General features: G+C 41.3%; 1 protein-coding gene and 1 non-coding gene across 4 annotated transcripts in view; one reads left to right on the forward strand and one right to left on the reverse strand.

Annotated features, from left to right (window-relative positions):
* Window positions 1–21,331, reverse strand: part of PHF8 (PHD finger protein 8) — a 106,384-nt gene extending 85,053 nt beyond the window's left edge. For 2 of the 3 annotated variants that reach the window (XM_052663042.1, XM_052663039.1), the window contains exons 1-2: window positions 20,944–21,331; window positions 19,552–19,741 (exon numbers count right to left, since the gene is read on the reverse strand). In XM_052663042.1, the coding sequence (XP_052519002.1) occupies window positions 19,552–19,649 (98 nt within the window). In that variant the 5' untranslated portion in view covers window positions 19,650–19,741; window positions 20,944–21,331. Of the gene's footprint in view, window positions 1–19,551; window positions 19,742–20,708; window positions 20,847–20,943 lie in introns of those variants that run through there. The other variant, XM_052663041.1, reaches the window with a different exon arrangement.
* Window positions 21,332–23,605: 2,274 nt separating this feature from the next.
* Window positions 23,606–23,709, forward strand: LOC128070652 (U6 spliceosomal RNA). Its single transcript, XR_008201628.1, has one exon. It is a non-coding gene; the product is annotated as a U6 spliceosomal RNA (small nuclear RNA).
* Window positions 23,710–24,958: the final 1,249 nt, after the last annotated feature.

Below are 24,958 nucleotides of genomic sequence, written 5' to 3' on the forward strand. Positions count from 1 at the left end.
CTTCTAAGGGATTCTTGCCCACATAGTGGATATAATGGTCATCTGAATTAAATTTGCCTATTCTGGTCCATTTTAGTTCACTGATTCCTAAAATATCGATTTTCTCTTGCCATCTCCGGTTTGACCACTTCCAATTTATCTTGATTCATGGACCTAACATTCCAGATTCGTATGCAATATTGTTCTTTACAGCATCAGACTTTATGTCCATCACCAGTCATATCCACAGCTGGGCACTGTTTTTGCTATGGCTTAGCCTCTTCATTCTTTCTGGAGCTATTTCTCTACTCTTCTCCAGTAGCATATTGGGCACTTATTTACCTGGGGAGTTCATCTTTCAGTGTCATATCTTTTTGCCTTTTCATACTGTTCATGGGGTTTCAAGGCAAGAATACTGAAGTGGTTTGCCATTCCCTTCTCCAGTGGACCACATTTTGTCAGAACTCTCCACCATGACCCGTCCATCTTGGGTGGCCCTACACAGCACAGTTCATAATTTCATTGAATTAGACAAGGCTGCCATCCATGTGATCAGTTTGATTAGTTTTCTGTAATTGTGGTTTTCATTCTGTCTGCCCTCTTATGGATAAAGATAAGAGGCTTGTGGAAGCGTCCTGAGTGGTAGACTGGCTGTGGGGGAATCTGGGTCTTGCTTTGCTGGGCAGGGCCATTCTCAGTAAATCTTTAATCCAATTTTCTGTTGATGGGTGGGACTGTTCTCTCCCTGTAGTTTGGCCTCAGGCCAAACTATGGCAGGGGTAATGATGACCTCCTTAAAAAGGACTTCTGCCAGCATGCCATGGCTCCGAGGACTGTTGTATTCATTTCCCCTGATCCCACGGCAGGTCACTGTCGACCCACACCTCTGCCAGAGACTTCAGGACACTCACAGGCAAGTCTGGCTCAGTCTCTTGTCAGGTCACTGCTACTTTCTCCTAGGTCCTGGTACACACAAGGTTTTGTTTGTGCCCTTCAAAAGTCTGTTCCCTCAGTCCTATGGAAGTCTGTAATCAAATCCCACTGGCCTTCAAAGTCAAATTCCCTGGGGGTTCTCAGTCCCTATGCCAGATCCCCAGGTTAGGAAATCTGTTATGGGCCCTAAAATTTTCACAAAAGTGTGAGAATTTCTTTGGTATAATTGTTTTCCAGTTTGTGAGTCATCTGCTCAGTGTAAGGATGACATGCAAATTCATGAAGCATTTCATATTTTTGAATTGAGAGAGTATCACTGAAACATATACACTGCTGCTGATGCTGCTGCTAAGTCGCTTCAGTCGTGTGCGACTCTGTGCGACCCCACAGACAGCAGCCCATGAGGTTCCACCGTCCCTGAGATTCTCCAGGCAAGAACACTGGAGTGGGTTGCCATTTCCTTCTCCAATGTATGAAAGTGAAAAGTGAAAGTGAAGTTGCTCAGTCGTGTCTGACTCTTAGCGACCCCGTGGACTGTAGCCCACCAGGCTCCTCTGTCCATGGGATTTTCCAGGCAAGAGTGCTGGAGTGGGGTGCCATTGCCTTCTCTGAACATATACACTATCATACGTAAAATAGGTAGCCAGTGGGATTTTGTTGTATGACTCAGGGAGCTAGACCCAGTGCTCTGTCACAATACAGAGGGGTGGGATGGGGTGGGAGAAAGAAGGAAGGTTCAAGATGGAAGGGACATACATATACCTGTGGCTGATTTATGTTGCTGTATGACAGAAACCAACACAACATTATGAAGCAATAATCCTCCAATTCAAAATAAATCTTTAAAAATATTCCAATGTTATTTTTTTAAAGAAGTAGAAAAAACAACACTCAAATTTATATGGAACCACACAGGACCCAGAATAACTAAAGCAATTCTGATGAAGAAAGTGGGAAGTATCACATTTCCTGATTCCAAATTGTATTACGAAGTTATGGTAATCAAAACAGTGTGGTACTGGCATAAAACAGACCCACAGACGAAAGGAGCAGTATCAAGAGACCAGAAATAAACCCTGCATACACGGTCATCTAATAATGGACAAGGGAGTCAAGAATACTCAGTGCAGTAAAGACAGTCCCTTAAATGGTGCTGGGAAAATTGGATACTCAAATGTAAAAGGAGGGGCGGTCCTAAGATGGCAGAGGAATAGGACAGGGAGACCACTTTCTCCCCCACAAATTCATCGAAGGAACGTCTGAACACTGAGCAAATTCAACAAAACAACTTCTGAATGCTGGCAGAGGACATCAGGCACCCAGAAAGGCAGCCCATTGTCTTCAAAAGGAGGTAGGAAAAAATATAAAAGATAAAAAGAGAGACAAAAGAGGTAGGCATGGAGATCCAACCCAGGAAGGAAGTCTTAAAAAAGAGAGAAGTTTTCAAACACCAGGAAACACTCTCACCGACGAGTCTGTGGCGAGCCTTGGAACCTCAGAGGGCAATATAACCAAGAAGAAAAAAAAACAGTAATTAAAACCCAAAGATTATGTACCTAACGGCAACTCCCAGCAGAGAAGCAGCGCAGATGCTCCACATCCAGGACTAGCAACCCAAACTGTGGAATAGCTATCCCACGAAAAGCCCTAACCTAAGACACTGCCTTTGACTGTGTGCATCACAATAAAATGTGGAAAATTCTGAGAGAGATGGGAATACCAGACCACCTGACCTGCCTCCTGAGAAATCTGTGTGCAGGTCAGGAAGCAACAGTTAGAACTGGACATGGAACAACAAACTGGTTCCAAATAGGAAAAGGAGTACGTCAAGGCTGTATCTTGTCACCCTGCTACTTAACTTATATGCAGAGTACATCATGAGAAATGCTGGACTGGAAGAAGCACAAGCTGGAATCAAGATTGCCAGGAGAACTCTCAATAACCTCAGATATGCAGATGACACCACCCTTATGGCAGAAAGTGAAGAGGAACTAAAAAGCCTCTTGATGAAAGTGAAAAAGGAAAATGAAAAGGTTGGCTTAAAGCTCAACATTCAGAAAACGAAGATCATGGCATCTGGTCCCATCACTTCATGGGAAATAGATGGGGAAACAGTGGAAACAGTGTCAGACTTTATTTTTTGGGGCTCCAAAATCACTGCAGATGGTGACTGCAGCCATGAAATTAAAAGACGCTTACTCCTTGGAAGAAAAGTTATGATCAACCTAGATAGCATATTCAAAAGCAGAGACATTACTTTGCCGACTAAGGTCCGTCTAGTCAAGGCTATGGTTTTTCCAGTAGTCATGTATGGATGTGAGAGTTGGACTGTGAAGAAGGCTGAGCACCAAAGAATTGATGCTTTTGAACTATGGTGTTGGACTGCAAGGAGATCCAACCAGTCCATTCTGAAGGAGATCAGCCCTGGGATTTCTTTGGAAGGAATGATGCTAAAGCTGAAACTCCAGTACTTTGGCCACCTCATGCGAAGAGTTGACTCATTGGAAAAGACTGTGATGCTGGGAGGGATTGGGGGCAGGAGGAGAAGGGGACTACTGAGGATGAGATGGCTGGATGGCATCACTGACTCGATGGACGTGAATCTGAGTGAACTCCGCAGGGAGGCCTGGCATGCTGCGATTCATGGGGTTGCAAAGAATCAGACACGACTAAGCGACTGAACTGAACTGAACTGAAGACACTGCCAGGCCTGCTCACATAACAAAGGACTGAGCAGAGCTAGCTGGCTGCGGACCGGCCCATCCCCTGCTGGAGACAGGCAGGCAAGGGCAGCCAGAGCTGGAAGGGGGCAATCGCGGCCCCAGGGAGGCATCATCTACCAAACTGCAAGCAGGCTTCATTGCTAACCAAGACTTCTTGGGATTCTGGACGGTCGACATCCACCAGAAGGGTCGCAGCCAGAGATCAGCCCCCAGAAGAGACACATGGCACACCTGAGAAGGCATGCCGGTTGTACACCCAGAAAACCGAGCGGCTGGGACCGGAGAGGCAATAAGACACAGCCCCCAACTGGGGGCAACTGCGCTCACCAAGCACCTCGTCACCTGAGCTGCTCGGACCTACAAAGGGCACAAAACGCAGGCCCAAACAAATCTGCGCCTTTGTGGAGTACCCAAGAACCTGAATCTGAGCATCTTAGACCTGGGAAGTGCAGGTGAACCCAGGGCCCACCTCAGACAGTTCCCGGCAGAGCAACCTAGAGCCTGAACAGTGCAGACTGGGAAAGCACATAAACCATGAGTGGGGGCAAACCCACTGTAGCTGAGGCACTGCGAGCACTCCCCACACAAGCCAGTGATATTTGCTTGCAGTGTTTTGCCCTCCCCACAGAACGACTGAACAAGTAAGCCTAAGAAAGTGACCACCAATGCCCCCTTATGTCAGGGCAGAAATTAGACACTGAAGAGACCAGCAAACAAAAGAAACTAAAATAAACAGAGGAAACCGCTTTTGGAAGTGACAGGTACAATAGATTAAAACCCTGCAATTAGCACGGACTACATAGGAAGGGGCCTATAGATCTTGAGAAGTATAAGCTGGTTCAAGGAACATTCTGAAAATGAACTGACCCCACACTGTCCACAACGACACCGGACAAAGTCCTAGATATATTTTTACTATTATCATTTAAAAATTTTTTTTAAATTTTAAGTCCTCTATTACTCCTTTAATTTTCATTTTTATAATCTACTATAAGTTTGCAAAAAAAGACCCTATTTTTAAAGCAAACTTCATATATATATATATACATATATATTATAATTTTTGTGACTTTGTTTTTTTTGAGAATCTAACCTCTACTCTAGATTTTTAATCTTTGGTTTTTTATATTTGTTATCAATTTTGTACCTTTGAGAACCCAATCTTGAGTACCCATTTTTACCTGGGAGTGAGATTGTTGGCTTGATTGCTCTCTCCCACTTTGGACTCTCCTTTTTCTCCACCAGGTCGCCTCTACTCCTCTCTCCCCCTTTTCTTCTCTACCCAACTCTGTGAATCTTCGTGTATTCTGGGTTGTGGAAACACTTAGGGAACTGATTACTGGCTAGATCTTTCTCTCTCCTTTTGACTCCCCCTTTTCTCCTCCTGGCCACCTCTGTCTCCTTCCTCCCTCTTCTCTTCTCTGTGTAATGCCATGAACATCTCTGAGGGATCCAGACTGTGGAGAGCACATAAGGAAGTGATTACTGGCTGGCTTGCTCTCTCCCCTTTAGAATCCCCCTCTTCTCCTCCTGGTCACCTCTATCTCTCTCCTCTCTCTTCTCTTCTCCATGTACTCTGTGTACCTCTCCGGGTTTCCCTCAGTGTGGAGACACTTTTCATCATTAACCTAGATGTTTTATTATCAGTGCTGTATAGATGGAGAAGTCTTGAGGCTACTGTAAGAATAAGACTGAAAGCCAGAGAGGTAGGAGGCTTAAGTCCAAATCCTGAAAACACCAGAGCACTCCTGACTCCAGGGAACATTAATCAATAGGAGCTCATCAAACGCCTCCATACCTACACTGAAACCAAGCACCACCCAAGGGCCAACAAGTTCCAGAGCAAGACATACCATGCAAATTCTCCAGCAACGCAGGAACATAGCCCTGAGCTTCAATATACAGGCTGCCCAAAGTCACACCAAACCCACTGACATCTCAAAACTCATTACTGGATACTTCAGTGCACACCAGAGAGAAGAAATCCAGCTCCACCCACCAGAACACTGACACAAGCTTCCCTAACCAGGAAACCTTGACAAGCTACCCAAACAACCCCACCCACAGGGAGGAACCTCCAAATAAAGAGGAACCACAAACTGCCAGAATACAGAGAGGCCACCCCAAACACAGCAATGTAAACAAGATGAAAAGGCAAAGAAATACTCAGCAGGTAAAGGAAAAGGATAAATGCCCACCAAACCAAACAAAACAGGAAGAGATAGGGAATCTACTAGATAAAGAAATGTGAATATTGATAGTGAAAATGATCCAAAATCTTGAAAACAATATGGAGTTACAGATAAATAGCCTGGAGACAAGGATCAAGAAGATGCAAGAAATGTTAAACGAGGACCTAGACGAAATAAAAAAGAGTCAATATATAATGAATAATGCAATAAATGAGATCAAAAACACTCTGGAGGGAACCAACAGTAGAATAATGGAGGCAGAAGATACGATAAGTAAGGCAGAAGATAGAATGGTAGAAATAAATGAATCAGAGAGGAAAAAAGAAAAAAGAATTTAAAGAAATGAGGACAACGTCAGAGACCTCTGGGACAACGTTAAACGCCCCAACATTCGAATCATAGGAGTCCCAGAAGAAGACAACAAAAAGAAAGACCATGAGAAAATAGTTGAGGAGATGATAGTTGAAAACTTCCCTAAAATGGGGAAGGAAATAGACACCCAAGTCCAAGAAACCCAGAGTGTTCCAACACGATAAACTCAAGGCTAAACACCTCAAGACACATATTAATCAAAGCAACAAATATCAAACACAAAGAACAAATATTAAAAGCAGCAAGGGAAAAACAACAAATAACACACAAGGGGATTCTCATAGGATAACAGCTGATCTTTCAGTAGTAACTCTTCAGGCCAGGAGGGAATGGGAGGACATACTTAAAGTGATGAAAGAGAAAAACCTACAACACAGATTATGCTACCCAGCAAGGATCTCATTCAAATATGAAGGAGAAATCAAAAGCATTACAGACAAGCAAAAGCTGAGAGAATTTAGCACCACCAAACCAGCTCTCCAACAAATGCTAAAGAATCTTTTCTAGACAGGAAACACAGAAAGGGTGTATGAACTCCAACCCAAAACAATAAAGTAAATGGCAATGGGATCATGCTTATCAATTATTATCTTAAATGTAAATGGGTTGAATGCCCCAACCAAAAGACAAAGACTGGCTGAATGGATAAAAAAAAACAAGATCCTTGTATATGTTATCTATAAGAGACCCACCTTGAAACCAGAGACACATACAGACTGAAAGTGAAGGGCTAGCAAGATATTCCACACAAGTAGAGACCAAAAGAAAGCAGGAGTAGCAATACTCATATCAGATAAAATAGACTTTAAAAAAAAGGCTGTGAAAAGAGACAAAGAAGGACACTACATAATGATCAAAGGATCAATCCAAGAAGAAGATGTAACAATTATAAATATATATGCAACCAACATAGGAGCACCACAATATGTAAGACAAATGCTAACAAGTATGAAAGGGGAAATTAACAATAACACAATAATAGTGGGAGACTTTAATACCCCACTCACACCTATGGATAGATGAACTAAACAGAAAATTAACAAGGAAACACAAACTTTAAATGACACAATGGACCAGTTAGACCTAATTGATATCTATAGGACATTTCACCCCAAAACAATGAATTTCATCTTTTTCTCAAGTGCACATGGAACCTTCTCCAGGAGAGATCACATCCTAGACCATAAATCTAGCCTTGGTAAATTCAAAACAATTGAAATCATTCCAAGCATCTTTTCTGACCACAATGCAGTAAGATTAGGTCTCAATTACAGGAGAAAAACTATTAAAAATTCCAACATATGGAGGCTGAACAACATGCTGCTGAATAACCAACAAAGCACAGAAGAAATCAAAATCTGCATAGAAACAAATGAAAATGAAAACACAACAACCCAAAACCTGTGGGAAACTGTAAAAGCAGTGCTAAGCAGAAGGTTCATAGCAATACAGGCTTACCTCAAGAAACAAGAAAAAAGTCAAATAAATAACCTAACTCTACACCTAAAGAAACTAGAAAAGGAAGAAATGAAGAACTGCAGGGTCAGCAGAAGGAAAGAAATCTTAAAAATTAGGGCAGAAATAAATGCAAAAGAAACAAAAGAGGCCATAGCAAAACTCAACAAAGCCAAAAGCTGGTTCTTTGAGAAGATAAATAAAACTGACAAATCATTAGCCAGATGCATCAAGAAACAAAGGGAGAAAAATCAAATCAATAAAATTAGAAATGAAAATGGAGAAATCACAACAGACAACACAGAAATACAAAGGATCATAAGAGACTACTATCTGCAAGTATATGCCAATAAAATGGACAACTTGGAAAAAGTGGACAAATTCTTAGAAAAGTGCAATTTTCCAAAACTGAACCAGGAAGACATAGAAAATCTTAACAGACCCATCACAAGCACGAAAATTGAAACTGTAATCAGAAATCTTCCAGCAAACAAAGCCCAGGACCAGACAGCTTCACAGCTGAATTCTACCAAAAATTTAGAGAAGAGTTAACACCTATCCTACTCAAACTCTTCCAGAAAATTGCAGAGGAAGGCAAACTTCCAAACTCATTCTATGAGGCCACCACCACCATGATACCAAAACCTGACAAAGATGCCACAAAAAAAGAAAGCTACAGGTCAATATCACTGATGAACATAGATGCAAAAATCCTTCACAAAATTCTAGCAAACAGAATCCAACAACATATGAAAAAGATCATACATCATGACCAAGTGGGCTTTATCCCAGGGATGCAAGGATTCTTCAGTCAATGTATCTGCAAATCAATCAACGTAATACACCACATTAACAAATTGAAAGATAAAAACCATATGATTATCTCAATAGATGCAGAGAAAGCCTTTGACACAATTCAACATCCATTTATGATAAAAATCCTCCAGAAAGCAGGACTAGAAAGAACATACCTCAACATAATAAATGCTATATATGACAAACCCACAGCAAACATTATCCTCAATGGTGAAAAACTGAAAGCATTTCCCCTAAAGTCAGGAACCAGACAAGGGTGCCCACTCTCACCACTACTATTCAACATAGTGTTGGAAGTTTTGGCCATGGCAATCAGAGCAGAAAAAGAAATAAAAGGAATTCAGATTGGAAAAGAAGTAAAACTGTCACTGTTTGCAGATGACATGATAGAAAACCCTCTACACAGAAAACCCTAAAGACTCCACCAGAAAATTCCTAGAGCTAATCAATGAATATAGTGAAGTTGCAGGATATAAAATTAACACACAGAAATCCCTTGCATTCCTATACCCTAACAATGAGATAACAGAAAGAGAAATTAAGGAAACAACTCCATTCACCATTGCTACAAAAAGAATAAAATACTTAGGAATATACCTACCTAAAGACACAAAAGACCTATATATAGAAAACTATAAAACACTGATGAAAGAAGTCAAAGAGGACACAAATAGAAGGTGAAATATACTGTGTTCACGTATCGGAAGAATAAATACAGTGAAAATGAGTATACTAGCCAAAGCAATCTAGAGATTCAGTGCAATCCCTATCAAGCTACCAACAGTATTTTTCACAGAACTAGAAAACACAATTTCAAAATTTGTATGGAAATACAAAGAACCTTGAATAGCCAAAGCAACCTTGAGAAAGAAGAATAGGACTGGAGGAATCAACCTGCCTGACTTCAGGCTCTACTACAAAGCCACAGGCATCAAGACAGTATGGTACTAGCACAAAGACAGAAATATAGATCAATGGAACAAAATAGAAAGCCCAGAGATAAATCCACACAACTATGAACATCTTATCTTTGACAAAGGAGGCAAGAAAATACAATGGAAAAAAGACAATCTCTTTAACAAGTGGTGCTGGGAAAACTGGTCAACCGCTTGTAAAAAAATTAAACTAGAACACTTTCTAACACCATAAACAAAAATAAACTCAAAATGGATTAAAGATCTAAATGTAAGACCAGAAACTATAAAACTCCTAGAGGAAAACATAGGCAAAACACTCTCTGAAATAAATCACAGCAGGATCCTCTATGACCCACCTCCCAGAATTCTGGAAATAAAAGCAAAAATAGACAAATGGGACCTAATTAAATTTAAAAGCTTTTGTACAACGAAGGAAACTATATGCAAGGTGAAAAGACAGCCTTCAGAATGGGAGAAAATAATAGCAAATGAAGCAACTGACAAAGAATTAATCTGAAAAATATACAAGCGACTCCTGCAGCTCAATTCCAGAAAAATAAACGACCCAATCAAAAAATGGGCCAAAGAACTAAACCGACATTTCTCCAAAGAAGACCTTCAGATGGCTAACAAACACATGAAAAGATGTTCAACATCATTCATTATCAGAGAAATGCAAATCAAAGTCACAGTGAGGTACCATTTCACACCAGTCAGAATGGCTACTATCCAAAAGTCTACAAGCAATAAATGCTGGAGAGGGTTGGAGAAAAGGGAACCTTCTTACACTGTTGGAGTGCAAACTAGTACAGCCACTATGGAGAACAGTGTGGAGATTCGTTAAAAACCTGGAAATAGAACTGCCATACGACCCAGCAATCCCACTGCTGGGCATACACATTGAGGAAACCAGAATTGAAAGAGACATGTGTACCCCAATGTTCATTGCAGCACTGTTTATAATAGCCAGGACATGGAAGCAACCTAGATGTCCATCAGCAGATGAATGGATAAGAAAGCTGTGGTACATTTACACAATGGAATATTACTCAGCCATTAAAAAGAATACATTTGAATCAGTTCTAATAAAGTGGATGAAACTGTAGCCTATTATACAGAGTCAAGTAAGCCAGAAAGGAAAACACCAATACAGTATACTAACGCATATAAATGGAATTTAGAAAGATGGTTAGGATAACCCTGTGTGTGAGACAGCAAAAGAGACACAGATGTATAGAACAGTCTTTTGGACTCTGTGGGAGAGGGCGAGGGTGGGATGATTTGGGAGAATAGCATTTAAACGTCTATATTATCATATGTGAAACAAATCGCCAGTCCAGGTTTGATGCATGATACAGGGTGCTCGGGGCCGGTGCACTGGGATGACCCAGAGGGATGGTATGGGGAGGGAGGTGGGAGGGGGGTTCAGTATGGGGAACACATGTACACCTGTGGTGGATTCATGTCAATGTATGGCAAAACCAATACAATATTGTAAATTAATTAGCCTCCAATTAAAATAAATAACTTTATATTAGAAAAGAAGAAAAAAAAAACAAATGTAAAAGGATGAAAATAGACCCCTGACTTATATTACTCACTAAAATTAACTCAAAATGTATTAAAGATTTAAAGGTAAGACCGAAAACCATGAAACTCCTAGAAGAAAACACAGGAAAAAAGGTCCTTAATGTGAAACTTTGGCAATAATTTTTTGGCTGTGACACTGAAAGCACAAAGTGACAAAATCAAAAATAAATAATTTCAAAAATAAATCAAAAATTTGGTTTGGCCACATCAAACTATAAAGTTTCTGCTATGCAGAAATAAAAAGGCAACCTATGGAACAGGAGAACATACTTGCAAATATGTTAAATATTAAATAAGGGGTTATTATTCAAAAAATTTAGGAACTCCTACAGGTCAATAGCAAAAAAAATTTGGTTAAACAGTGGGCAGATGAAACACATGAAAAGATGTTCAACATCACTCGTTATTAGAGAAATGCAAATCAAAACTACAATATGGTATTACGTCATTGTAATGGCCATCATCAAAAACTACAAACAATAAATGCTGGAGATGGTGTGGAGAAATGGGAACCCTCTTGCACTATTGGTGGGAATGTAAACTGATATAGCCACTATGGAGAACAGTATGGAGATTCCTTAAAAAAGTAGGAATAAAACCACCATACAACCTAGCAATCCTACTACTAGGCATATACCCTGAGGAAACCAAAACTGAAAAAGACACATGTAACCCCATGTTCACTGCAGCTCTATTTACAATAGCTAGGACATGGAAGCAACCTAGATGTCCATTGACAAATGAATGTGTAAAGAAGCTGTGGTACATACATACCATGGAATATTACTCAGCCACAAAAAGGAACACATTTGAGTCCATTTGAATGAGGTGGATGAACCTAGAGCATATTATACAGAACAAAGTCAGAAAGAGAAAAACAAATATTGTATATTAATGCCTATAAATGGAATCTAGAAGGCTGGTACTGATGAGCCTATTTGTAGTGCAGCAATAGAGATGCAGACACAGAGAACAGCCTTGTGGACACAGTTGGGGAAGGAGAGGGTGGGATGAATTGGGAGAGTAGCAATGAAATATGTACTTTACCAAATGTAAAATGGATAACCAGTGGGCATTTGCTGTAAGACACAGGGAGCTCAAACCTGGTGTTTGTAATGACCTAGAGGGTTGGGATGGGGTGGGAGGTAGGAGGGAGGGGGCATGTGTATACCCATGGCTGATTCATGTTGATATATGGCAGAAACCAACACAATATTGTAAAGCAACTATCATCCATTTTTTTTAAAAAAGTGAACAGATGAACTGAATAGACATTTTCACAAAGACACACAGATGACCAACAGATACATGAAGACATTATGCTAAGTAAAACAAGTCAAAGACTACTCTATGATCTCATTTATATATGAAATCTAGGGAAAAAACCCAAACTCACAGAAAAAGTTAGATTTGTGGTTACCCTCCAGAGGTGGGAGTAGGGTAGGAGAACTGCATAAAGGTAGTCAAAAGATACAAACTTCCAGTTCTATAAGTAATGAGGATGTAATGCACAACATGATGACTATAGTTAACACTGCTGCATGGTATATTTGAAAATTGCTAAGAGTAATTCCTAAAAGTTCTCATCACAAGCAAAAAGCTTAGTTTTCCTCTCTTTTTTGTACTTACATGAGATGATGGATGTTAACTAAACTAATTGTGATAATCATTTCATTCTACACCTTATTGTGGTATAGTTATTGTATCTATACGTAATTGTGGTAATCATTATACTCTATACCTTAAACAGTACTGTATGTCAATTACATCTCAATAAAACTGAAATAAAATTGACTGAGGAAAATGAACAGAGCTTTAGCAACCTGTAGACTAAAACAAAAATAAACCCAAAGAAATCCACACTCAGAAACAGCATAATCAGGAAACTCCCTGATGATCTAGTGGTTAGGACTCGGTGCTTTCATTGCTGTGGTCCAGGTTTGATCCTTGTTCATGAACTAAGGTCCCACAAGCCATGTGGTACAGCCAAAAAAAAAAAAAAATCACATTCCTGAACATAAAAAAGACAAAGAAAAAATCTTGACATCAGTGAGAAAAATGATATTTCCTAAAGGAGAATGCCAATTTAAATGACAGAAGATCTCTTATCAGAAACCATGGCAGCCAAAAGGCAGTAGCACAACAGTTTTCAAGGGCTGAAAAGAACTAGAAACCTAGAATCTGATATCAAATGAAAAGACCCCCGCAGCAATTCAAGGGAAATCAAGACATTCTTATATGAAGGAAAACTAAGAGTATTTGTTGCCAATAGGCCAATTCTAAAAGCATGTCTAAAGGATGTTCTTTAAACAGAAAGGAAATGATAAAAGGACTCTTAAGAACACCAGGAAGACAGAACAAGGGAAAGACTGAAAATATGGGTACATACAATATATTTTCCTTCTCCACTTGAGTTTTCTAAATCATATTTGACAGTTGAAGCAAAAATTATACTACTATATGATATGGTTCTCAACATATGTAGATGAAATATTTAAGATAACTACAGCAGGGGAGCATAAAGAAATTTAAAATAAGATTTCTACTCTTCACTCAAACTACTAAAATGTCTATAAGTTGATTGTGATAAGTTATGTATGTTTTATGTTAATGCCTAGAACAAGCACTGAAAAAGCTATACAAAGAGATACACTCAAAAACATTATAGATAAATTTATACTTATTTATATATATTTACTTCTAAATTTATTATAGATAAATCAAAATGGAATTCTTGAAAAGATTTAAGTAACCCAAAGGAAGGCAGGAGAAAGAAAACAGAATGAACAGAGAAAACAAACAAAACAAAAAAATTACCAACTTATGCCCTAACACATCAATAATTGCATTAAGTATATTTGGTCTAAATATACCAATTATAGAGATTAGCAGAGTGGAAAAAAATAATTCCAAACTTATATGCTGTCTACAAGAAACTCACTTTATATACAATGGTGTCAGTTGAAAGTAAAGGGATATAAAAAGACACAAGGCAATCATTAATCAAAAGGAAGGAGTGGCTATTTTAATGTCTATATTAATATCCTATAAAATGGACTTCCATGCAGAGAAAATTGCCAGTGACAGAGGACGTTACATAATAATTAAAGGGTCAATCCACCAAGACACAGCACTCCTAAATGCATCTGCATCAAACAACAAAGCTGCAAGATATGAGGCAAATGATAAAACTGAAAGGAAGAATAGAAAAATTGACAATTATACCTGGATGCTTCACCTCTTTCTCAACAACTGACTGAACAATTACACAGAAAATCACCAAAGACAGAGAAGAATTCAGCAACACCATCAACCAACAGGGGTAAATCAACATTTACAGAAAACTCCTCCAAACATCAGCAGGATATACATTCTTTTCAAGTGACCATGGAAACATCTACCAAGACAGACCATATCTTGGGCCATAAAACAAAACCCAGTAAATTTAAAGGAACTAAAATTGTACAGAGTATATTCTATGGAAATGAACCAGAAATCAATAACAGAATAACAGGAAAATCTGCAAACACCTGGAAAGTAAACAACATACTTCTATACAATTCACAGGTCAAACATGAAGTCTCTAAGCTAAGCAAAAATTAGAGTGAACTACATGAAAAGGAAAACATCAAAATCTGAGGGACATAGCTAAATCAGTACTAAGAGGAAAACTGATAGCACTAAATACTTATATTAGAATACAGGAAAAGTCTCAAATCAATAACCTAAGCTCCCACCTCAAGATATTAAGAGGAGCAAAATGAACCCAAAGCAAGCAGAAGGAAGGAAATAATAAAGTATAGAAATCAGTGAAGCTGAAAACAGAAAGATAAAAGGGAAATTCAATGAAATAAAAAGCTTGCTCTCTGAAAAGATCAATAAAACTGACAAAACTATAGCAAGTCTGAAAAGAAAAAAAGAAAATAAAAATTTTCAATATCAGAAATGAAATGAGATGTCACCACAGAGCCAGCCTGCAGACATCAAAAGGATAATAAGGGAATATTATGAACAACTGTACACACTAAATTTGACAACTTAGAAGAAATGAATCAATTCCTTGGAAAGCACAAATTACCACAACATATCCAATATAAAATAGATAATTTAAATAGTCTTATAACTATTAAATGAATTGAATTGATAATTTTAAAACTCAAAAAAAAAAGATTAAAGATAGTTCAGTTCAGTTGCTCAAATCGTGACCAACCCTTTGCAACCCCATGAACTGCAGCATGCCAGGCCTCCCTGTCCATCACCAACTCCTGGAGTCCACCCAAACCCATGTCCATTGAGTTGGTGATGCTATCCATCCATCTCATCCTCTATCATCCCTTTCTCCTCTTAACCTCAATCCTTCCCAGCATCAGGGTCTTTTCAATGAGTCAGCTGTTCACATCAGGTGGTTTCATACGTCAAGTGTTTAGTATAATGACTGGCAAACTAGCTAGTACTCAATAAACAACGGTCATTACCATTTTATTTAAATCATTACAAGCTCTCTTGGGGAAACTGAGGCTTCACAGAGATGAAATCCTTTGCTAAAAAGTAACAGAAACAGAGTCAGAATTTGAACCCAGATCTGAAGCCAGTGCCAATTTCCCTAGAGTTTAAGAGTCCACACCACGGCCACCACCTTGGGGATGTGGCAACCAATACTTCCTTTATAGATAGGAAAACTGTAAAGGAGTGAGGTTTTGTCAAAGCCCCAGATATATGCTTGCCAACTAACTTCCCCCGCTAGTGTACAGCAAGGTTTCTCAAAAGTTAGGATACATCAGAATCTACCTGTTTGTTAAAATAGACTGTTGGGTTCCAACCCAAGAATTCACATTTTTAACAAATTTCCAGTTAATGAACCATATTTTGAGAACAACAGTGTACAGTTATGATATGTTAGCCCACCCATCCCACAATATCAGAAGCTGTCACACTCCAAAGAATGGGAAGGAATTGAGACAGAGGGTGGGCTGCCGTCTATGGGGTCGCACAGTGTCGGACACGACTGAAGCGACTTAGCAGCAGCAGCAGCAATGTTCTAAATCAGTGGTTCTGAGAGTAGCTCCCACTCACATACTGAATCAGAAATCCTGCAGGTGGGGCCTACCTATCTCATCTTTTAAGAGGTCTTCCAAGTGATTCTGATACACCCTAAAGTTTGAGAACCACTGCTCTACAAATCGAAGTGCTCTTCCAAATCCAGCCCCTTACAGTAGAGGAATGGAGCAATACCATTGTTTTTTCCACTTTTGAGAACCTGGTCTCAAGCCAGATAATTCTAAGTTCAAATCCAGACTCAAAGAGTAACTTAACTTCCATGAGTTCCAGATTCTTACCAGCAAAATGGAATAGTCATCTTCCTTGTTATAACCTTTCCAGGAAGTAACATGGCATTACTAATCCCTAACTGGACTTTAAGAAATCTGGCCTTTGGAAGTCATCAAAGATATGAACAGATTTATATCATCTACAGGCATCTGTGGGCTTAACTATTGTGGGCAACCATGAAAAATGCACAATATTTAGTAATTTTCAATTATGCTAAAGTACTATGAGCCTAGGATGTGTGTATATGCATGTGTGTGCATGTGTGCAATGCACTTAGTAACCAAGAACAGCCACCCACCAAGGACCTGATTCTCAGCTGGCTTCCTTATTCTCTGGCAGTCCATAGAAAAGCACGGTAAGAGATAAAATTTTGGTCTCTTTCATGGGAAAAAAAAAATTAAGGCAGTTAACTTATGTCAGGGTGTGCACAGAAACACAGGACTCACCACAGAAATGTGATTAAGAGGGGGCCTGGCCCATAAACACATTTTCATATTGTAAATTTGGAATTGTTAAAGGCCTCAGTGGTATTCCTTATAAATGTCAGGTCTCTACTGTGCAAAGATGCTTACCACAATGTTTTCCTTTTTGTTTCAACGAGCACCCAAATAAAAATGCCAAACATTTTCAGAAACCCTAAAGTTTCCCTCACATCATAGTATTATTTATAATACAAAAAAGTAAAAACAACCTAAATATCCAACCTCAAAGGAAATGACTGAGTAACTGATGACATAGATATATAATGGGATATCAGAAATCATCTTTAGATCAATATTTAATGACCGTAACTTTATAATGTTAAGAATAAAAATCATGTTACAAAATTGTGTTTATAATACAATCCCATATTGTATTGGGTTGGCCAAAAAAATTGGTTCAGGTTTTTCTGTAAGATGTTATGGAAAAACCCAAATGAACCTTTTGGCCAACCCAATAAAATATACGTTTATATTCTAAGTCAAACGATGGGAGTTAATGCAACAAAAAATTAAACAGTAGACTGTGCTGGATAAAAGGCCCATGGATTTTTATTTCCTTCTTTATTCTTTTTCTGTATTTTCTACAATAAGCATGTCTCACTTACATAGGGAAAATTTTTTAATATTATTTGAAAACGAAATATCTAACTTTCAGGCTTGGATTTGCATTAGATGAGATAAATGTATGCCAAGTCTCTGTCATGGGGCCTGGCACACAGTAAGCACTCAGGAAGCATTCATTCCTATTTTCTGTTCCCACACTGCAGAGTTAGGGTCTCTGTATTGCGTGCAGAAAGTTCACTTTTTAGGTTTAAACCTACACAATCCAAAGCAAGGGCCACAGGCAATAAATCAAGAAGATTCATTCATTTGTTCATTGAAAAATGTACTCAGCATCTATTACATGTTTAGCATTGAACTAGGTTCTGAGGATACCAAATATGAAAAGATTGCATCTCTGCCCTCACGTAGCTCTTGCTAATGAGTGGCAAAAATATATTTATAACTATGATATGATGAAATAATTACTTTCAATAAGAATATACATAAAGTGCCATGGGAACCCAAAAAGAGGCCTTCTACAAAAGAGGTATGCTATGAGTTGTAAATGGAAGGACATTAGTGTCTTTGCATGTGCAAAGACAAAGAGGCATAAGGAAGTATAAAATTTCCCCAGAACTCTTTCTGGGATATAAAGAACAAGGGAGGAGGAGTGATGGTAAATGAGACTGAACAAGTATATCACAAAAGGTTTTGTCTGTCACACAAAAGAGACTGATTTTTATTCTGTAGGAGGATCACTGAAAGAATTTTAAGCAGAGGAGTGACTTGATCAGCACTAGCAAAGATACCAGGAATCCTGAAGACATTTTAATGCCCATTTATTTCCAGGGGAAAGAAAGAGGCCCCATCATCTAGGTCTGTCCCCTCTTAAATGAAATAATATGAGGCAGTAAATAGAACTCTGCACCTGGCACACAGTAAATACTCAACAAAGATCAGCTGAACATGAATTTGGATGTGCTGCATGGGACAGTCCCTGCTAAGAGTAGAATTTTACCAGTACCAAAACCTTCAGTTTGGTCTTGGGTGTGGTAACAGGAACATCTCCTTCGGGAAGTGCACATGTGGTCAGTCACTAAGTCATGTCCAACTCTTTTCCATCCCATAGACTGTAGCCTGCCAGGCTCCTCTGTCCATAGGATTTTCCAGGCAAGAATACTGGAGTGGGTTACCATTTCCTCCTCCGGGGTATCTTCCTGACCCAGGGATTGAACCCGCGTCTCCTGTGTCTCCTGCACTGGCAGGTCACTAGAGCCTCTGTAAAGCCTCCCTTTGAAAAGGACTGCTAACAACTGAAAATTCTAGAACCTAACAACATGCAACAGCAGGAGGGCGCCATACACTGTTTTGTTGTACTCCAATGTACAAATCCTCTCATGGTTTTCTTTCTAGAGCTGACATAAGTCCCAATAATGGGATAATATTACAGGTTTATTCCACACACTAACCTTTCTGGAATCCTGGGTGACAGGTGCTTATGTGCACACATGGTTACCTGGAGGGAACTCATTAGTGGTTTTACTCCTACTGTTTTACCCAATATCTCCTCTGCTTAATTCAATTTACCTGGATGGTTCTGCAGGTAATACTGTAGAAATAAAATACTATTGCATTTCTGCCTCCATTTACTAAGTGCATGCAAAAATGCTTTAAATAAAGAGGAAGGCTGTATTAGATATATTTTATCTAATAAATAAAGAAAACACTCTGTCTGCCTGAAGACAAAGAGACTCAGAGAAGCAAAGCAACTTGTCCAAGGTCACTCTGATAGTAAGCTGCAAAACCACAACTCAAATCCATGTTTGTTGGACTCAAATATCTCAAAAATGCAGTACAGTCTCTCCCAAAGCCAGCCTCTGAGGAAAAACAAAATTACCAGAATATAAAGATGATACATTCTTTGTAACTGAAAAGAAAGTATTTTTCTAAGAAAAAAAAAATAAAAAATAGAAGAAGGGTTCAAAATAGAAATATATATAGGAAAAGAAAAAAGAGGAGAAACCAAATGTCGATGTTAAGTTAGGCCATAATCTACAAGGAGGGATGTAAGAACCTGTGTCTGGGGGTGGGTTGGACCTAACTGTCCTGGAGAGAGGGGAAATTAAGTTTCTGAGGAGGAACCTGAACCAGAGTTGAGAAAGGAGCAAGCCAGTGAGCACCTGGCCACTGCACCCTGTCCAGGATGCCCTGCCCTCCTTACCTGCCATGAAACCAGTCCTGGCACATGTCACACTCGATCATGAAGCGGGTCACATCGTAAGGCAGCCGACAGAGGCAATACACTGGTACTGAAGCCATCTTCACCAGGCCTTGGAGTGTTCTGCAGTGGGCCAGGTTCTTAGCTTCAAAAGGAGCAGGAGGCGGCAGCTCGCGTCCCCTCTGGACCAAGGCTGGGCACAAACAACACTTTTACAGAGTGAATCAGGTCCCCCAGGGTACCAACCCTCAACTCTCAAATGGACAGTTACCGCTGCCGCCGGGATGCAACACAGCTGGTTGGGGCTGTAGGGGGCAACTGGAGAAAGTCCACGGGCCGCTTTAACAAATAAAGAACAGCGCTCTGCTCTCGAAGCTTTATTTCCCCTCCTTACCTCCTTCAGCCCCCTGCGTCAGTGATAACTTCTTTCCGGATTTCAGGGAAAGATCTGACGCCTTTTCAGGAAGCTCCTTTAATCTCTCACTGCACCCTCTCCTTGTTAGCAACGCTGCTTCCCAGGGCTCTCTTTATTATGACGCAAACTACAGCCTAGAAGACGAGGCTGGGGGTATCTTAGAAAAAGCCCCTTCTCTCACTCCAAAAATAGAGGCAACAAGAGAGAGAATAGGGATCCCTGGAAGTCCTCAGATTACTCGAAAATTACCTCGATGCCTTCAGGAATGAGGGAGACAAGACTAGGCGCCCAACTAAAATCACAGTTCTGGGTTCGTGTTCTGAGAGTTTAACTTATCCGCTCCTTTACTTTCAAAATTATTCCATCCACGACCAGACGGGAGTCTCATCACCCCAATAACTGAAATAAATCTTAACCCCAAAACTGATCAGCTCACCCACTTCTTCAAAGCTGACAGGCTTCTCTTGCACCCCAGAAACTCAAATAGTTCACTTCAAACCCCCTGAAACTGACTAGAATTTCCTCACACTCCGCAACCAAGTGAGGATTTTCCTCCCACAGCTCTGAAATTGGCAGACATCTCCTCACAGCCCCCTCAAACTGACCAAGACTCCTCTGCCCCCTTAAAACTGACAGGTATCTCATCACAGATCCCGAAGTGACAGGAATATCCTTCCAGCTCCAGAAACTTAGGAGAATCTCCTCACGCCTCCCAAACTGACAGGAACCTCCTTATGACCCAAACCTGACAAGAACGTCTTCGGTCCCGAAACCTACAGGGACCTCCTCATCCGTAAAGCTGCAGAGAGTCCTCAAGCCCGCGCAGCCCAGTCCCACCGAACTGCCAGCGGCCAGGCTCGCTCCGGAGCAGCTCAGCGCCTCTCTCAGCGGGAGGCTCGGCCGGCAGTTCCGGCCCCACAGGCTGCGCGCGCCGAATTGTGGGATCGTCACGGCAACGCGGCGAACCTCGCTCGCCTTACCCTCGAACCACCCGCTGGGTCTCGCTGGCCGCCCGGCGGTGCTTCAGGGCAGCTTTCTCCACAGCTCTGCCTCGGGCCCGGCCGTTAGGGCCTACTGGAGCCCTCGGCTCGGGCCTAGTCCGGCGGCCGCCCAATGAACGGGCTAGCGGCGGCGTCGCTGGGCTGGCAGGAGATCGCCGCAGGCAAACCAACGAAGAAAGAGACGAACCGGCGGCCGGGTTGGAGAAAAGCAGTCCGGAAAGTCGCTGGGAGATGCTCACTGGCGGTGGTAGGCAATTCGGAGTAGTCAATAAAGTTTATTCAAAACAACGAGGAAGTTGGGGCGGAGAGGGCTGGAGAAATACGGGGTAAACAGCTACCATGTTGAGAGTGGCGGCACCGCCGTGGGGAGGCGACCCAACCGCCATCTTATGAGGTCCGTACTCGCGAGGAAACCGCGGCAGAGGCGGGCCTCGGCTCCCGCGTGACGCCATGAGGGGCGGAGCGTCACCTTGAGAAGTAGGGCGGGGCTCGGCCACCTTTGGACCCGCTGCACTCCCCAGGTACCCAGTCGACGCCGAGGACCCGGAACCAAGAGGCGGAGAGGCCGCCATCTTAGGCGAGGCAGGCACTTGGCTCCATTTTGAGTGGGGCCAGAGCCTTCCCTGCTTTCCCCTTCCTCCGGGCAAGCAGGGAGTTAAGCACCCACCCCCAACAGACACTGACACACACACATACTCTCTCTTCCCACTCCTCCCCAGCTTTTTCTTATGAGAGGAGGTGAACTCTGCGACTGTGCGCCGCAAACTTAATAGGTGGCAGCGTGGGGGCGATGGGGGAGGGCGAGTACTCACAGAGTCTCCTGTTCACTGAGCACCTTCAGCAGGTCGGCCTGTTTAACAGGGTCTCCGGGTCTTTAATCTTCACCATGAAAGAGAAGCTGTCATCCCCAAGTGAGGACACGGGCTTAGGGAGGCCAAGTTGCTTGAGTTTCAGAGCCAGAAGGCTGAACCTTGCACCCTCTACTACCCAAGGGGTCCTGCCCTCAGTCCTTCCATAAAGCCTCTGTGAACTCCCCAGCTCCCTCTGAAATCTCTCTTCTTTGGTACTCCCCACCCCCGTCTGGGCTTCCCTAGTGGCTCAGCTGGTAAAGAATCCGCCTGCAGTTTGGGAGACTTGGGCTCAATCCCTGGGTTGGGAAGATCCCCTGGAGAAGGGAAACACTATGCACTCCAGTGTTCTGGCCTGGAGAATTCCATGGACTGTATAGTCCATGGGGTCGCAAAGAGTCAGACCCGAAGGAGCAACTTTCATTTTCACACCCACCCCCGCACCCCCACCCCACCCCCAGTTCAGTTCAGATACAATTGAAGGGTTTCCATGCACCTGTCCCATGATTTTCTTACTACAGCCTGAGGATGGAGTAGAAGAGGTTGAGGGGATGGAACTCCACACACATGCTTCAGGGTGGCGCCGGTTTTCTCAGACAGTCTAGAAAATTCTCTAGGAATCCTCTTACTATTTCATTTTCTTAACGGGTCCCACTGCTTTAGAAAAGAAAATGCGTGTGTGCACACCGATTTCCTAAGTGATGAGGGGGTTAGGCCCTGGGGATAGAATGATGAAAAAGAGGGACACTGCAGTGGGAAATTGCCAGCCAGTGCAGGAGACAAGGCTGCAAGTAAACGATTGGAATATAGCATCCAATAAGTACACAGATAACCTCTTGCAAAATGTAGAATGAGGCTAAGAAAGTGCCTCAGAAGCTGCTTGATGATGTCAAGGAAGATTTTAGAGAGACTTGGAGAGTATATAAAAGTTCATTAAATTAACAAGAACATTGTATGTAAAAGGATTATGATGTACAAATGGGATTCCCAGGTAGCTCAGTGATAAAGAATCTGCCTGCTAATGCAGGAGATACAGGAGATGTAGGCTGGATCCCTGGGTGGGAAAGATCCCCTGGAGAAAGGAATGGCAACCCACTCCAGTATTCTTGCTTGGAAAATCCCATGGACAGAGCCTGGTGGGCTACAGTCCATGGGGGTTGCAAAGAGTCAAACACCACTGAGTGCATGCACATGCACAGACACATACACACACACACAAACATTGTGTACAAATGCATGGATGCACAGGGAAAATATTTACAAAAAAGTTGACTATTAGATTTTATCCTGTAAGCAATAAGAAATCACTATAGTTTTTGAGCAGAAGCAACAGGGTCACATTTGTGGCTTAGGCAGAGGACAGTCCAGGTTTAGTGGGACCTGAAGCTTATGCAGTTTGTGAGGTTCATTTCATTAGGAAAAGAATATAGACTTGCAAATGCAACATTACATTAAAAGGTAAAGTTTTTCTAGAAGTCATTCTTATACTTGGGTAATAACTATAAATGGAAATGGCACAAACATATAGATGTCCCCACTAAACCCAAACTAAATTTATCCCACAAATCAACTTCTATTTAGCTGAATCTCAAAAATGTCTGAGGCAGCTCCAACACCACCTACAAGGAAAATGTGACGAGGAAAACTCTCAGTAGAAAGGGACAGCAATTTTAACCAATTGTGGTTTAATTACACTTTGTAAACTTTATAAAACATATAACCACATAACCATATGGCAGGTGACAAACCCTGCAGCTAAGCTTTCTTAACTTCACATGAAGGCAGAAGGATGTTTGCTTAAGCAGCACATATATTAAGATTGAAAAGACACTGAGAAGATTAAGCATGGTCCCTGTATGAGTATGACATACAAATTTATGAAGGATTCCATAATAAATGGCAGAAAAGGGAGAAGGCAGAGAGGAGGCAGTTGCAATAGCCATGAAAAAAAGATGAGGCCTGAATCAGAACAGTTGCAGCAGGGGGTAGAACATGATCAGATAAGTGGGGTATTTTGGAGGTTGAATAGGCAGGGCTAGGAGACTAATTGAAAATAGTAGATGAATGAGTGAAAGGAGTGTGAGTTCATTTATGGATTGGGTGTCATTTCTGGATAATGATGCCATTGACTGAGCCAGGGTACATAGAAGGAAAAGCAGGTTTCGTGCAGAAGAGACTAAGTTCAGTTCTGAATATGCTGGGTTAAAGAGTGTGTTGAACATTAATTCACTCACCCAACAGTTCTTGAGCATCTACTATGCACTAGGTACTGTACTAGGTGTGAGGATGTAGTAGTAACCCAGATAAGGTCCTGGCCCTCGTGATATTAACATTCTTCATGGAGATCAGTCAATAATCATGTACAATTCATTCATATATTTACTGAACACCTACTGTAAATGATCAAGCCAGTCAATCCCAAAGGAAATCAATCCTGAATATTCATTGGCAGACAGGACTGATGCTGAAGCTGAAGCTTCAGTACTTTGGCCACCTGATGTGAAGAGCTGACTCATTAGAAACAACCCTGATGCTGAGAAAGATTGAAGGCAGGAGGAGAAGGGAACAACAGAAGATGAAATGGTTGGATGGCATCACCAACTCAATGGACATGAATTTGAGCAAGCCCTGGGAGATGGTGAAGGAGAGGGAAGACTGGCATGCTGCAGTCCATGGGGTTGCAAAGAATCAGACATGACTGAACAACTGAACAACAACTAATATACAAGGTACTGTTCTAGACACTGGGGATTCAGACAAGGTCTCTGCCCTCCTGTGGTTCACATTCCAGAGAGCGAGACAATTGAGTTAAGTAAGAATTTGAAACTGCAGTGAGTTCAATGAGGACAATAAAACAAGTTACGAGACAAAGATTTAAATAGACACTAGTCTATTTTAAATAGTCAAGGAAGGCCTCTTGGAGAAGCTGACATGTGAGCAGAAGACCTGAATAACAGGAAGAACTGGCCAGGGACAGGATAGAAGGAATAAAAAGTGTAAAGCCCCTAATTCAGGGCTCTCTCTCAATAACACCTCCTGAACATTTATGATGGACTGGTGGGGTTTGGGGGTGGGGCCTCCAGACATGAATTAGAGACCCTGTACAATCTAATTAGGAAGGCAAGGTTCAATGAACAATAACAAGG

The sequence above is a fragment of the Budorcas taxicolor genome, chromosome X (genome assembly GCF_023091745.1).
Source record: "Budorcas taxicolor isolate Tak-1 chromosome X, Takin1.1, whole genome shotgun sequence".
NCBI lineage: Eukaryota > Metazoa > Chordata > Mammalia > Artiodactyla > Bovidae > Budorcas > Budorcas taxicolor.